Source organism: Oryzias latipes, chromosome 15 (assembly GCF_002234675.1).
Source record: "Oryzias latipes chromosome 15, ASM223467v1".
NCBI classification, from domain to species: domain Eukaryota; kingdom Metazoa; phylum Chordata; class Actinopteri; order Beloniformes; family Adrianichthyidae; genus Oryzias; species Oryzias latipes.
Window position 1 is genome coordinate 3,025,431 of NC_019873.2, and position 17,190 is coordinate 3,042,620.

At 40.4% G+C, this 17,190-nt stretch overlaps 1 protein-coding gene across 1 annotated transcript in view; it reads right to left on the reverse strand.

Moving 5' to 3' along the window:
- dntt (DNA nucleotidylexotransferase) overlaps positions 1–17,190 on the reverse strand; it is a 169,581-nt gene that overhangs the window by 67,109 nt on the left and 85,282 nt on the right. The window contains exons 8-9 of the mRNA XM_023963474.1: positions 2,437–2,685; positions 1,308–1,391 (exon numbers count right to left, since the gene is read on the reverse strand). Of these exons, the coding sequence (XP_023819242.1) occupies positions 1,308–1,391; positions 2,437–2,685 (333 nt within the window). The remainder of the gene's footprint in view (positions 1–1,307; positions 1,392–2,436; positions 2,686–17,190) is intronic.

Here is a 17,190-nt window from a genome sequence, read left to right on the forward strand (position 1 = left end):
GTCACTCTAAACCTGCATCGAGGAACTCCTACCATACATTGGTTGTAGGCCGTGTCAGAGATGCCTGCAGAGAGACAAGCCCCACTCACGTCCTACCAAGAACTGAGCTATAATTCACGGATTCCTCCCCAACAACGGGAGAGTAAATATTGTTCACACTCAATTGTTGGCGCTGATTTCTGTGACTGACAAAGTCAACATGAAGGAACTGACTAACCCAAGACTCCCAGTGAAGAAGAACTTAGAATGACCCTCTTTTATCTTATTTATTTATTTGGAGGGGGTTGCTTGTTTCTTGTATTTAATTCAAATTCTAATTTATTTTATTGATAAGGCACCTTTCATGTACAAAACAGCTCAAGGTGCTGTACATAAAAACAAAACAAGAATGCAGAAAACACCAATCCCTATTTATGCAATAAAATAATTAAATAAGCCCCGCACAATAAAATATACAAAAACATACACAAGTAAAAGAGAAATGACTTAAGGAAAAAAAAAGCTAAAGAAGAGAGAACCCAATCTGTCCCAATCAGTGTTCTGTCCCAGTGACAAAGCCATTTATGAAGGGATAAATACAAACACTGTTTCTGTCTGCTAACAGACAGAAACACAGCAACTCAAAGGATGACATCGTCTTCAATAAGCAATCATTCATTTAGATTCTACATTTGTAAACTCACTATGAATCTCCTAAGATAAACTTCAAAGTTCAACTGCAGACAAATCAATGAAATGCTTAGGTTATGAAATGGTCTCTGCTACACAAAGGGATGAAACTGCAAATGTACAAAGTCATAAAACAAAATTAAAATAACAACAAAGATATGACCAAACTAATGATTTACAACAACTGGTAAACAAAACAAAACATTGTTCTACTGAACATCTTTTCTCTTTCTTTCTTTAAGTAGAGAAAATAGTTTTCTTTTCAGCACTTTATAACAATGTAATAACACTTCATGGAATAGAAAAGAATGGAACTTTATTGACATCACAATGGGGAAAAAATTATAGAAGGCATTTTGATGGATTATTAAGACAAATCATGGTAAATGGGGTCAAAGGTCTCATCTTTGCATGCACACATTCACACACTGATGGTGGCAGAACTGCCATGCAAGGTGCTAACCTCTAAGCAAATCATGCAGTCTTAACACGCTTAAAGATGTACCTAACCTGCTGTGAGGTTCAGAAAAAAACATGTTTGTATTTTTCTGGCTTTTAGTAAGAGATCGTTCCAAAAACAATGTAAATGTGCATATGAAGGTATGAACATTAGTTGTGTATATGAAGTGAAACAGTACCTTGGTTTTGTCAAATAAAGCGTGGTTGTCCAGGAGCATCCTTCGCTCCAGTCGAGCAAACCTTCTGAGGTCTCTCTCAAACTGCTGCGAAAGGCAAAAACAACAGTCTAAGTCATTCATATGCCTTGCATGTCATTATATGTGTTTGTGAATTCCCTCCCTACTTCCTAACTTCTAAACAACTGTATAATGCAGGATGATCTAGTGTCCTAGATTTTAAAAGCAATACTTAATGTTTTTTGAAACGGCAAGTATCATGTCACAGATTTTCCCAGTAAACACCAAACAAATATGAACATTTCACAAAGACTGTATATAAATCCACTGCGTTCTGGTGATCAAAAAAAAACAATTAACATTAAAATACTTTTTTTAATAAAAAATTGTTCAAACACAATGCATTATGGTCTATATTTGCCAATCTAGTGAGCATTGATGCTCACTGGTTTTTTGCATAGACTTCTGGGAAATTTCTAGAGCACTCGATTTTGGAATAGTAGATTTGGACAGCCCGACAAAAAAGCCCAAACACTATATAGTGCACTAAAGTAGTGAGTAAGAAATTCGGACACAACCTCAGTCTGACGACTATTGAACACGATGAAAGACAACATCCCTTTGTGGACAAAACAACCCTGCCTGATTGTTTCCTCATGATGTTAGTTGTCTGAATTCACAGCATATGCTTGACAGCTGCTGTTTTGGTAACAACCTACAATAGAACCATAGAAATTCAAATTTGCACACTACTGTAAGGTTTTTCAGTCCATCAAATGTGAAATGGTGTTTACTTACGCAGTACTGTGCTACTTTGTTGTTTTAAGGCCCAGAGCGCTGTACAGTCACAGTCCCATTCACCCATGCACACACACATTCACACACTGTTTGGGGCTCTGCTGCCGAATACTGGCGCCAACCAATGACCACCAGAAGCAATGTGGGGTTCAGTGTCTTCCCCAAGGACACTTTAACACGTGGGCAGGCAAGGTGGTAACCAAATCTATAACCATCAACCACCCTACCTCTGCACCACGACCACCACCTAACAACATCAAACAGCCTGTTTCAGCCAGGAAGGATTGTTGCAAACATGAACGGGTCAGTCTGAACCGCTCCCAAAGCTTCATACCCTTGAGCCGGTCCAGCCAAGAAGAGTAAAGGCAAAACGATCCAGGGGTGGTGACACCAAGTCCACTCGCACAGCTCTCCAATCCCTGCTGTCCCCCTCAGCTCTACAGAGACCTCCCTCCACTTGATGCCCCTCCAACTTCAGGATCAGGAAGCACTTTGCAAAGTGGTCCATGGCCTCAAACCTGTGGCTGGGAAGCTTTGACAGGTCAAAGGAGGAGGGCTGGAAATCGCAAAAGAGGAGAATGCCCTGAAACAGAGAAAAAAAAACATTTTAAACTGAAATTTACTGTAACTCTGCTTCATGTAGACATTTTCACTAAAATAGCAGGTCCAAAATGTAACCATCCACTCTGATTGACCGTCATAGACAGCAGTGTTATCCAATGACATTCACTGTAGACATTAATATTTGAAGAAACTAAAGAATTTATCACTTAGAAAGAGGCAGACGAAAGAGCCCTGGAAATATTTTGGCTTGTGGCGAATTGAAGGAGGACAGCCCATCTATATTTCTCAAATGAGTACCCAAGGGCACAGAGAGCGAACCAAGTCACCTTTCATCTTGAGCCCAGACTTTTTTCAGCATCCAAAAAGAGCACTGCTCCCTGTGGAGCATTGCATGGACATCGGTTTATGGCAGGTCAAAAAACAAAGTTTACTTTTAAGCATCACTCAGTATCTGGAAAAGTGCTGATTGAACTTTAAAGGATGACTAGCTTCATCCCAAAATCTCCACCTAGTGAAAAAAGGATCAGACTTAATATGATCAATAAGAACTTAACGGCCTCATTCCTGTGAACCACAGAATTGATCCAGAGGAATCCCAGAAATCCTAACGCTGAGGATTAGATTTCAATGATCATAAAACATTATTCTCCAACTTCCCACAATGAAATAGAAAAACAAAACGTTATGATGATGTTTCTACCTGTAATTGAATGATGAACTGAGAACTGAGCCAGCCTCTGACCCAGAACAAGGATCCAAACACAACAGATGTAGATCACACTCCACTGACTGTCACTTACTGTCTCCGTTTTGGCTCAACATTTACATTTGAATGAGAGAGTAAATAAAATACATTCCTGAACTTCTATCATTCAATGGTGATTAATGTATCTCTATCAGGGATGAGGCTTTATGACATAATTGGTCTGAAAATCTCTCAATGAAATGATTTTTCCATTTTGAAAGATTTTCAAACTTTTAATGCGGAGCCGTGGCTTAACTGACACAACAGTAAAGCTTTTTGATAAACCAATGTGTTTCTCCATTCTTCCAGACTCATTGCTGTTACCATGGATGTGTCTCCACGTGTCAGCATTTATGGGCACCTGTTTCACTTCTGTTTTGGAGATAAAAACCATATTTCATAAAGTCTGGAGGTTTTGACATATTTTATTTATGTTTCTTTGAAATTGACTTGAATTTTAACCATCAAGCTTTCACCATTTCAGGAAGAACTTGAGCCACGACGTTAGTTATGAATTCATTCCTAAAAGAATGAATCTGAAGAACTTTGATCTTCTGTCTTCTCATCCACTGCCAGCAGCAAGTTACATTTTCTGTCATTGACTGTACGTCTGTGGTTCACAGGTCATTTGCTGCCGTTATCAAACAGGAACAGAAGCCAATTTGACATTCCGTTTTAAATATTTTTGATGGGGCTGCACGGTGGCACAGAGGTGAGTGCTCTTGCAGTGAGAAAGTCCCTGTTTAAATCCCAGCTCTGACCTTTCTGTGTCAAGCTTACAGGTTTTCCTCATGCATGCGTCATAGAATGAGTGATTACATTGTTTCTAGGTGTGTATAGGTGGGATTCTGGCCCTGCAATGGGCTGGCGACCTGTCCAGGGCCAGGTTAGGCTCTGGCGACCCCATGACCCCAAATGGACTGAAGCAGGTTAAGAAAATGTATGCATATTTTCTGACAGTGAATGTGACAGGATATAATTTTATATGTTTACATAAAAACTAATCACCATAGCAAACCACCAAAAGCTAGCATACTTAAACTTTAAAGCCTTAAGTTTAGTGTTTGACATAGCTGGTGTGTTCATGAATAGATGCTTTTATTTATCCAACCAGATTGAGGTAAGTTGTTAACTGAGCTGAATCAAATCGACCTGTAACGTTATAAAATCGTTTCAAATTGAAATATCCAAATATAATAAATCTTGGAGAAAAAAACTATTAGGATTGAGACATGGTAGTTTATTTTACTACAACATAAAAACGACCAAGTGCATCAGCGGACAACACACATGTGATGTCATTAACACGGATCCGTCCATCATTCCAGTCCAATGTGTGGACAGACTTTGAATAAAGTCATGTTACCATCCAGTGTCTAGAATGTTCTAAGAATGTCCCATTTGGATTCTTTGGATGTGGAAAAACAACAGTGGTGAACTTTAGGAAACTAACATGTGAATGGATTTGACATTCATTCTAGTTTACTTGTTTGTTTGTTTGTTTGGACACAGATTTCATTTCCACTTGATGATCTGGAAGAAATGAAAGGAATCTGGAAAACTTCACTGTTCAGTAGCAGGAATTTCTGTCTGAGTCTGACTGCTGGAAGTTTGGATGAAGATGATCTGGATCCACTTTAGGTCAGAGAATCGGATCCAATGAACCAATATGGACTATGAACCATACATTCTGTTATGAATCTATGATCCAAGATCTGTGAACAGATTATTGCAGTGATTAATTAGTAAACTAAATGAATGAAGTAGTTTTGACATTCTGATGGAAAAAAAAATCAAGTCCATCAAAAATAAAATTAAAATAGCTTTTAGCAAGTTTCCTCACATTAAAAGGTTGTCTTGAGTTTCTCACCCTGTTTTTAAAATTTCCGATTTTGAATACTTTTAAATCTTTGACTTGTGGTAAAAGTTAAGCAGCTTAGTAATTTATGAAAAATGTTAATGATGTCAGGACATTGGAGTATGTTGCTCAGAGATGCCTTAATGCTTTCTACTTGCACTCATCCTTGGAATTTTTTTCTCACTTAAAAAGATTTACTCTAAAAAAGACCTGTGGAGGCAAAGCCTTGGAGTAAAAACACTTGTAAAATGTCTTTATTTAGCAACTGAAGTGTGAGGCAAAAAATTAAATAGATGTCTGAAAGCATTTAAATCTGTTTATGAGACAACGGGAGCCAGTTTAGCTCGTGCTGGGTTACGGCGCCTTCCGTCCGTGAAACTCTACTCTGGCGGAGGTCACTGAAGAAGATCTGTGTTTCTGAAAGGACACCATGAACTCCAAAATGATGAAGGCTAAGGAAACTATCAAGAAAAGATTTTTTTTGTTTTAGGATCTTGAGGCCAAAGTGCTCGTCGTCAGCCCTGTCACCTCTCCTGGACTACTTAAAATGCCAAGTAACCTTAAAAGTATAAAATCCACTTTAAATAATAATTTATCGAAAAAAAACAATCTGGAAAAAACTCTTAAGCCTTTCAAGAATGATGATTTCAGCCCCTGCTTGATGTGGATTTATTTGAGCAGTTAATCATGTTTACATTAAAGTATTAAAGAGTTATAGTGACATTAATCCAGATAAGCTTACATCTACATGTGCATGTCCCAAAACATTTACAGTTCACCTCAGAAGTGAAGTAAGCAGACAATAATCAGTGGTTAGGAATGCATTTGCATGATCATTAGATCACAAACTGATTTTGTTCTGGGAGGGCTGCCCCTTCCAGGCAGTATTGTAGTGTTTCTGTCTTTTTCTTGTTTTCAATCTGGAGCCTATCAATTCCCAAATCCGCCCGAAAAACAGGATGTTATGAAGTTCCCCCTTCTCAGAATTTCTAATTTGTTTAGCCTGACAGCAGTCTCTAAACATGTCCCACGCAGCAGGTAATGACAGCGAGCATCTGAGAGGAAGCTTATCCACCAGAGCTGTTTGCTGAGGGAATTACAGAGGAGGACCACAAGTAGATAATCTTTTACCCAAAGCTCTACCTCTGAGCGCTAGGAGGAGAAAAAACGGTCAAGTGAACATGACTTCTGAAAGTGTGATCTGACAGCAGAGCTGTTTTTCCTTCAAGCTGAATGTTTTGTCAGGTCTTCAAGAGGGAAGAGGTCACTGCAGCCTCCTGCGTGTGCAGGATGCTGACAGAGGCCGTGAGGTGCTCAGATTCCATCTAACGTTCCTCTGACTCACAGAGAAAGACTGCAAAACCTGCCTTCGGGTTGCTGATTAGAGCTTAATCCGGAGTCGTTTGAACCACATTTAGACTTTGATTTGTAGCTTTGCGGGAATAAAAGACGCAGATTATAGAAATAAAAGCAAAAATTGTTGAGTGCGATTACACACATAGATATTCAAAGTATTAGTGCTCAAGATTTTAGCATTGTTTGATAAAAGAAAAAGGTCAGCTATGACATTATGGAGCTCAAGGCAAATTTTTCCTTTTCACCAAATGTGGAACAATAACACTTCCATTCATTGACTTTGTCATGTCAGTAATGACTATGGGGCCTTAGAAAAGGAGGACCTATGCAGATTTTAAGACAGAAAAGATAGATGACCACCTTCATGTCTGCCTTGCCGTTAGCAGGACCAGGCTGCATCTCATCTGTCTGGCACAAAATCCTGTGGCTGACCTTGTCTTTGCCCTCAAGTTAAGCTTTTTGAGTGTGATCAGCAGAGCAGCACAGGACAAATAAATGATGAACCATTTTTTGCAAGGGCATTTCTAGATGGATGTGTTTTTACCTCACTACAGGCTGGAGAGGGCTGATGGGAGGATTTGGAGGCGGTTTCCCAAGGCCTGAGTGAAGACAAGTTGGCCCCCAGAGGCTCAGCTCTGGATGACAAGGTTACTTGACCAAAATTCAACCTTTGTTGGTCTCACTTAATCACAGTTTTCTGTCATTGTCCTGGCAGACAAGCCCCCTTTCTCTTCTGCCTGGCTTGACCAGCTGACTCTCATAGTAAACTGGGCCGATCCAGCTAATTTACCATTCTGCATCCATGTCAGCACTCACACCTTCATTCTGTCTCTGCATACAACGAAAAGAGCTGTTTATGATCACACACTGCAGGTAGCAGGTATTTACCAAAAGCATAGGCTTCTGATTGGGTGCAGAGGTGAGTGGGTGTGGATCCAGAAAGAAAGGATTGGGGGATTTATTGTTGAGCTTAGGGATGACAGAAAAAGGTCTGGTATAACAAAGCTATCTGCTCTTATCAAGCACGTACCCTCACACAGTACCTCTACCACGACCTTCTCTAAATAGAGCTGGAATATGTTTCAGACAGGAAAGTGCTTTCCTACCATCACTCCTAAAGGATGGTCCATTTGTTTCAAAGGACTTCCAGAGTTTACCTTGTTTTGCATTTTTAATTGAAACCATTAGACAGTTGTTTCTTTAGGTCACAGTATGAGGGGGGGTTGTTTGAGGGAAGGCTTTTGGAAGAGAACCTCCTCATGGGCACTCATTGGTATACTTCACTAAATAACACATAGATTCTCTTGAAATTTTAACAGTAATGAGGCTATTAGGCAGTTAAAACATTGAGGGCCTACTCACAGCACACCAGATGGGCTGTGTGAGGATCCATCTAACCCGACAGTACAGTTTTTTAGGAGGCCGTGATGGCCACCTAAAATAAAAATATGTCTGTCTGGAAGTAGCATAATCATCATAAACACAGAAAAAGGGAATGGACAGATCATTTGGAATGATATAATAAGTGTGTATGGACAAAATATCATTAACACATGATTCTGATATTTTTTAGGCCTTCAGAGAAGAACTTGAAGGCCCTGACAGCCCACCAGGCTGATTTTATTTTGAAAATATGTTTATTTAAGGATTTTCTTTTCTTTACTACAGCTCTCTGATTCAACTGTAAAGTGTTGGTCGTCTTCTGTCAAGTCCATTTTATTTGATGATATTTGGCGTTTTTATAACCTCTGCGGTTATAAACGCTCTTAAACGCTCCTGGGGGTCGGAGCGGTCCTCCGCCAAGTAGAGCGGTGCTGGAAGAGGCTTTCCGATGGCAGAAAGAAAGTGCGCTCAGTGTTGCTAAACGCGTGGAGACGTGTGTCTCAGAGGATGTTCCTTCGGCCGCTCTGCATGTAAGTCAACCCCTTCATGGTGAGGATGGTTTTTCACCGACAGATTTTTAAAAACTACATGTTTATTTTTGTGTTTGTTTAACCTTGATGGCTAGCGATCTACCCACATGTCCTTTGCGATCAACCGGATCAGTGGGAGAGACAGACCGGCCTGTGACCCAATTCGAAATGCAGCAGCCTGTTGATTTCAGGGATTTATTAATGGAGCGGGGGCCTCATTTATAAAACTTTGCGTAGGATTTGCATCAGAATTGGCGTACGGATGAAACATAGGACGTGCGTACGCACAGAAATATTCGGATTTATAAAACCGTGCGCACGCACATCCTACGCATCTTTCCCTTAATAAATCACAACCGATTCTAAATGCAGCACAGCTTTTGCGGCTTCATGACACCAAGGTTATTATAGTTAACGAAAACGAACGAAAAAACTAAAATTAGAACTGAAAAAACATTTTCGTTAACTGAAATAAAAATAAAAACGAGAGTTTTAAAAAAACGAAAACTAACTAAAACTGTTTGTTGTGTGTATAAAACGAACTGAAACTAAATAATATTAACCCCAAAAAATACTTCGTTTTCGTCTTTGTTAATACACAAGTCTTTTGGGTTGAAAAAAATCTATTTACTTCACGCTGCTAGTTTTACTGTGTATTTGACCCCTACGGCATCACGTTGTCTGTGACGTCACATGATGTCTGTCAGACACTGCCGGCTAGCGTGGTCATAGACATTTACATGAGCGTGATGGCTGCATTAAAAGTTGGGAGAAAGCGGGAGAGTCCTATTTGGGACTTTTTTGAATATAACAGCGTAGAAAACAAAAGTAAGTGCCTTGTAGTCGAAGCAGGAGACAACATTTGTGGAACGCTCCTCAAAGGGAAAAAACCCTACGAAAAGTACATTTAAAAAGCGCACACAAAACGCAAATCAACACTACCTACAAGCTAGCCTCTCGCCCGCCCTCCCCCGAAAAAGAGGCGAGAGCAGGTCACGTAATGCTGTTATCGGCTGTTGTATTTTAATTTAAGGATGGTTGTCCTTGTGTCCTCTGAATAATGTGTTTCAAAATGTATCTTTGATTGATTTTTTATCATACAATACTTATTCTGGTGATTTTGAATCATGCACCTGACAAATATCCTAATTTACAAAAAAAAAAAGAAAAAACTAAAACTAACACTAAAACTAATAAAAACTAAACTAAAACAAAGCAATTTCAAAAAATAAAAACTAATAAAAACTAGTAAAGCTGCCTCTAAAAACTAATTAAAACTAAATAAATTTAAAAACAAAAATTCAAAACGAAATAAAAACTAAAACTAATAAAAAATCCGAAAGTATTATAACCTTGCATGACACGCCCTTGTGCGTGTCATGCAAGTGATGCGTTCACTCCGAATTCTTCCATTTGCCACATCTTCTAAGAGCGCAAGATCAGCCATTGTGCGTCATTACGCATTGTGATGGGGCATTTTATTTCCATCCATTTAATTACTATTTATAGTTGCCCATAAATAGTCCTTGAAACGCCCACAAATGAATATTCATTGATTGGGAAATCATGGCAAACACAGAGAGGAAATCAAAAAAACGTAACTTCAATCAATGTGAAGTAGAAGTTATCGTTGGCGAGGTGGAAAAGAGGAGAATACTGTTGTTTGGAGGGCACAGTGTGGACATTACTAATGCCGTAAAGGCACGTGAGTGGCAAACGGTGGCAGACGCCGTAAATGCTGTAGCCTCACAACCTCGGACCGTGGACGAAATAAAGAAGGAATGGTCGGACATCAAAGTCGAGGCGAAAAAACTTCTAGCGCTCCATCGCCAGAGTGTCTCTGCCACCGGGGGGGGGGCACCGGAGCGCCAGATGCATGGGTGACACGCGTGGTTCCTCCAAGTGCTCTTCTGTAACGCCGGGCCCAAAAGCCCGCAGAGGTCCAACAGGACGGCTCGAGGAAGTCGGAACCGGCTCATAAGCCAGTCGTCCTCGTTTGCCAGCACGTCTTCTTGCTGTCTAAAGATGCGTTCACTCCGAATTCTTCCATTTGCCACATCTTCTAAGAGCGCAAAATCAGCCATTGTGCGTCATTACGCATTGTGATGGGGCATTTTATTTCCATCCATTTAATTACATCTGACAAGCTACAGATGTCGGGAATAATCGACGTGGAAATGGGAAATTGTTCAGCACAAATGTTATTTCTTGTTGCTTTCTGAATGGTTGAGACATTCGCCATACATGGTTTTATCAAGAATAAAACAAACTAAAGGCATATGCATGAATACCATAATTCCATAGCTTATGAAGAAATGTTTTAATATGAAAACAACTTTCCCCAGTGGACAATTAGTACGTCTGTCCGTCCGTCCGCACGCCCCCACCTATCTGCTTCGCCAGACGGACACATTGACGAGAATATCAGTTTTGTACATTATTTCGTTCTGTTAACTATATTATTTATGAAGATGAATTGCGCAACATGCCAATTTTGCAGAACATGTTTCACTTTTCTTTTTGCAAATAAGTGTTCATTTGAATTTCTGTTGTAATTTTCGTTAGATTTTTTTGTTTGTTTCACTGCTGATCGATCAAACGGGTGTTCCTGTAGGCTGGTAATTGTAAGACTTGCTTTGTGAAGTTTTCATGTTATTTCTGAGAGGCAGTATTGTCATTTTCACTTTCACGTGTTTCTTCCATCTGCTGACGGTGTCGCCGTTTCTCATTTCATCCGTTTTTGTGCGTAAGCCTGGGTCAGAGCTTGCGTGAAGGACCGCACATTTTCCCGTCAAGTTTGCTTTTTATAAATCTCAACTATTTATAAATGAGGCCCCTGGTCTGGGTCCGAGTTATCAAAGGTTGTCCAGTGTTCATTTGTTCATGGAGACTTCCATTCATAACACTTTTTTTCCAAATCTTCTTTGTCCTCTGTGTTCTTTTGCCCATATTCATCTTTTTCAGACTTATCTTGCTCAGTTGTGCAGCAGGGCCTCACACTTCTTTTTCTACTCTGGTTAGAGCCTGTTGATGCTGTTCTCTGAAGAGAGTAGTACACACAGTTTAAGGGACATTTTCCTTTTCTTGCTAATTTGTCTCATGGAATAGCCTTCATTTCCAAGAACAACGAAAGACTGTCACGTTTCACATGAAATTCCCTTTTTCTGCCCATTTTGAGCGTTTTAATCGACCCCACAACTGTGATGCTCAGTTACTCAACCTATAAGGACGGTCGGTTTTACACCTTCTCTAAGCAGCCAAACTGTTTTCAGCAGTGCTAACAAGAGTTTTCTAATCTTCTGTTACCCTTCTGACACACAATGAGCAAACATAATGCAGCATTAGAACATTGGAGTGATAGTTGCTAGAAACGGGCCTCTGTTCACCAATATGGATAATGCACCAAAAACCAGACATATGCAGTTAGGATAGTTAATCATTTACCACATAACTAAGGTAAAGAAGGTATTTCTGAATAGGTTACAGTTATCTTCTTTGAAAAAAAGTGCTTAATTTTCAAACGTAAGAACATTTCTCAATGAGCACAAACTTTTGAAGGGTAGCGTACATACAAACATCACATTATTAAGGCAATATATTTACAATGTTCTTTTCCCGCTTTTTTGTTTTTTTCATTGCCAACCACTAGGGGGCGATAGTGCAACAATTGATGCAGAACACACCTAAATTTAAAAGATGTGATTATTGGTTGCCTAGGTAACTTTTTGGAATACTTTTGAACTGGGTGTTGTTGTTTTTCTTCAAAAATTTTCCAAAGAAAACATAATTAAAGCAGCTCATAAAGCATAAACAGTGGCGGTTTTTGATATGGGTGAGGTGGGCGGTGGCCCAGGGGGGCATATAATAGGGGGCGGCATTGTCCGTGCCCACAGTGTTACTTATAAGGAAATAGTGAAGTCAAAGGGGAGACTTTCAGCTTTTATTTTGACATGACTGCTAGAGCCGGCACACTGCGCTTTTATTTTGACACATCTGACACTGAACATCGCACCGATGTCTTCATCCTCTCCCATCTCCATACTTATGGTGCAAAAAAAAAAGGATGAAATAACTAAGAGTGAAACAACGTAAAACATCCACATGAAAAGACACTCAGGCAGAAGAAAAAAAAAGTGCTCAACCCTGTTTCGACCAAAGCAGGCAATGGGGATTATTTCCCACAATTCCCCGCTCCGAGACAGCAGACCCAATGTGCACGTGACCACCGCCCTCTGCTGCAAGACACTTGCGCCCCACACCTCTTTGATGTAGTCTTTGGAACCTAAGTCAAAAAATTCAAGAGGGGGCTACAACTCACCGGTGGCTGGGTGAATCACACACTAACAGGTAATTGGGAGTCTTTCAGTCTAACAATCAACTCTAGGCCGCAGCTGCGCGCTCCCGCCAAAGAGGCGGAGCCACGTATGTCAGAAAGAAGGGGAGGGGAGGTGGGCTCATCTGCGAGGAGCGCAGCCTACATTACGTAAGACCTGGATCATCTCGTGCTGTTGGATCACTCAGCAGCTCATGTTAATAATGTAATTATTTAACAAATACTGTAGATATTTTTATTACGTGTCCTTTTTGTCGTTTAGTTGGTGTCAGTATTTGACAAAGACAGCAGGTGATGCAGAAAAACAGCTGCACTTTTTGAGATCATAAATAAACTATAGATCATTTTTTATGAATGGATTGAGGTATTTTGGAGGATTTATACTGTTGGTGTTGCACAACATTTAGGGAAATGCCAAATATTTTTGGAGTAATCCCAGTGATGAGTTCTATGATTTAGTTTGTTATGTTTTATGAAACCCAAAAATGATATTCACAATAAGTTGTTTTTTTTAGATCCAATCCCTCTGATATGTTTCACAAAGACACACAGGACGTCGCACACCAGGAAATTATTTCTAAAACTGATGCAGCAGTCCAGCTCTAAAAAATGGTAAAAGAGCAAAGAAAACAGAAAGACATGATTTGTTATTTATTATTATTAATATTTCCAGGCTTTGTTTTTTTTTTCTGCAGCTTCTTAATATTTGTATAATTTTGGCAGCATATTTTTTTATGGAGAACAAAATATTATACGTTTTTTAAGCTTTAACTTGAGTTGTTCTGGATTAATTTTCCTGTTTTTATTCATATTTGTGTTCAAAAAAGTTCAGTATTAAATGTTTTAAAAGTTTCAAAGTTTAGCTTTAGTGTGATCAGTAAATGTTTATCTTGTTCGGCCCAAAACCTAAAGCGTGTTTTAAATTTAGGCCCCCTGTGCGACTGAGTTTGACATCCTTGTAATAAGAGTCTAGAAAATTCCTGCATTTTTTTGTGTAAAATGGCCAAATAAAAGATAGGGAACACAAAAGGATGTATGAGTGCGGGAGGGCGCTGGTAGGGTTACTCGCCCAGGGACTAAGTTAGTGCAGAATCGCCACTAAGCATAAACATCCACAGAGTTTTGGTGCTGACATCTTCATCTTCATTGACAGATAAAAGGTAAGAGGTGTGTTTAAATCATTTCTAGACCTGAGTGACTTCTGGGCAGCCTTTATTTTTGTTAATGGTGCCATTTTTTATGTTTCTATCTGTTTGAAGAGGTTTTAAATCATGAGTGCTGAACATGCAATAATGAGAAAGTAACTTATGTGTGAAGACACCCACTTGAATTCTAGTCAAATAATTATGTTGTTTGTCTAAAATATTCAAAGATCTTTACCAAACGACAACTTGGTTTTCCAAAAGTATTTGTAAGTTTATTACAAATCCACAAAAGTTTGTTTGCAAATGCAAAATCTATTAACTTTTTAAAGTAAAAAATATTTTAAAAGAATAAAAGTCCTCCTTATTCAGTCAAAGTTTGGTCACTTCTTCCATTTGTGGATCACTGAATGTAAAAGTCTACGTCCTGTTTATGCGCTGAGGCTTTTTGCTCTTTAATCTGCATGGTTATGATAGAAAATGTTAATTATGGGAACATAGGAACACATGAGCTAAGAAGTCAAACTGAATGTTTGAACCTGCAAACTTTGATGGATTTGAACTGAAAAGGAGTGAGACTGAAAGCTGCTGTGCATGAATGTTTGCCACAGATCCAGAATGAGTGATCAATGGAGCTCTGAACTCCTGAGTGAAATAAGAAGGATTATTGAGGGGATGGAGTGGGAGGAGGTGGTCTCCATGTTGATGGAGGTCATCGAGGCTGAGCTCTGGTCAGAGCTTCCAACCAGTAGGAGCTCTGATCTGCGACTGCAGGTGGAGTCATCTTCTCTGTTTGTCTGCTGGAGGCCAACACTCCACACTTGATCGTCTACCCAATGAATGTGGTCCATCCTCCTTCCACAGTACAGCAGGTCCACCAGCCTCCTACTGCCTGTGAGTTCCTGCAGCTTGCCGAGAGTTTCCTCTGCAGCTTCCAGTCTGCAGTCAGATTGTCACAGAGGCAGCATGTCAGCTCTCAGCTCACCTGTTCTGTTCGTCTGCAGAAGCAACCAGGAGGAGTACATTAAGAAGCCTCTGAATGCTTTCATGCTTTACCTAAAGGAGCAGAGGGCAAAGGTCAAAGCTGAGCTGAACATCAACAACAGCACAGCTTTGAACAAAGTCCTGAGTGAGAGGGTAAGAGCCGGCGGCCTTGTTTGATTTTCAGAAAGATCTTCTTCACGTGTTTGTTCAGTAGCTGAAAGGGCATTTTCTCTCCACAGTGGACGTCTCTTTCTCCTGAGAACAAGAAGAAATACTTTCAGGAGGCCCACAAGGAGCAAAGGCAGTTCGAACAGAGCCATCCTGGGTGGAGCAGCTCTCAGAACTATGTACGTGTGCTCTGCACGCACGCACACACACACACAAACACACACACACATAAAGACACACACTGCTTGCCTCTACGCACCACCTCTGCTATTGCTGCCCACCTCTACGCAGCACCGCTGCCCTTATCGGCCACCTTTGATCAATGCTAGTCAAAGCTCCAAATGCTAAATATGCTAGTTGTGCTTATTTTGCTAAAATTGCTTGCACTGCACTTAGCATCATCGTTAACTGACTCAGAAAACCACATTGCTTAAGATCAAAAGAGGGGAAAAAAATCATTTTAAAGTGCAGTGAAACATTTTTGTCTGTTTATTTCATTTCAGTAGCTGAATCCTTTTAACTAACTGTCACATTTTTGAAAAAACGTTTTTGTTTTCTCTCTGCCAAGACATGCTAACCATGCTAGTTATGCTAATGTGGCCGAAAGTGCTAACTTTGCAATCAGCATCATCAACTGACTCAGAAACCCACATTGCTTAAGATGCTAATTATGCTAACTATGCTATTTGCGCTAATGTAGCTAAAAGTGCTAGCTTAGCGATCAGCATCATCAATTTACTCAGAAAAACACATTGCTCCATTGGTAAGAGCTACATATAAGTTGATAGAAAATCCACTTTTTTTAAAATGGCGGCTTTTCTGTGGATCTTATCCCCATAACAACCATTATATTTTGGTCACCTGGGGATAACGAACAGATCAACGTTAGTTTCAGACGAATTGTAAAAAGTTAACTTTTGGATGTCCTTAGCAACAAAATGGCCGCCAAACCGTAGGTCGTGTCGGTGGTTTCAAAACTTTCTGTCATGGTGCCTCTGTCAGACGCCTCCCCCTCCCAGCTCTGCTCTGCTCCTGACTCACAGCTGTGACTACTGACCTCATCAAGACACCTGCTTCTTAAGGAAACCCAGCTCCAGCATTCTTTGCCAGTTCTATAACCCTGATGGTGCCTAGTCTCGTTAGCCCTACTTCTGGCCTCCTTGTTTTCTACTCCATGCTTACCTTCTTTTGCTGTGCTTCAGGTCATTCATTTCATGAGAGCCACCGGAGTCATCCACCACCTCGAGCAGAAGCTGAAAATCCAAACGCTCCTCAAGAACTCCAGCCACGCCACAGCCAAGCGCTCCAGCCACGCTCCAGCCAAGCGCTCCAGCTAGGCCCACGCCCAAGAACTCCTGCCTCGCCAAAGCCAAGTAAATCCAGCCACACCGCTGACTATACGCTCCTGCCACGTCCTGAACTTTGGTCCAGCGTTCCGACTCAGCCGAGTCCTCACCACAACCCCTCAAATCCATATCTTCGTCACAGTCTCTGCTACGTCAGATCTCCAAGACTCATTACCCATCAAGATCCGTCCATCAAAACTCATTACCCATCAAAACTCATTACCCATCAAAACTCATTACTTGCCTTTCCACCTACCTGTCTCTTCCTTCCGGGTTACAGCAACTGGATTTGTCACGTGTTCTGACCATGACACTTTCTCTGGATATCGCCGACAAGGCTGTATTGGTTTTGTTGGTCAATTCTCCAAATTCGTTGCGAATACGCCAATGACATGCGCTCAATATCTACAACTTCTAATTCTAAAATTTTGTCCACAGTACCTTTGCTATGGAAGCCTGAGAAGTTACGAGACAATTGCTAAAAATCTGTATGACGAGTTTTCGTTTGTATCTGGTGCTAAAGGTGCTTTTTTGAACATTGACCTTTTCCCAAGGTCAATGTTCAAAAACACTTCTGTGGTGTTTGTAGACTGGAGCTGCCAGCAAGTGTGTGCAATTTCGTGAAAAGTTGTAAGCGGCTCAGTGCCACCATTATTATTATCTGTTATATCACAGAGAT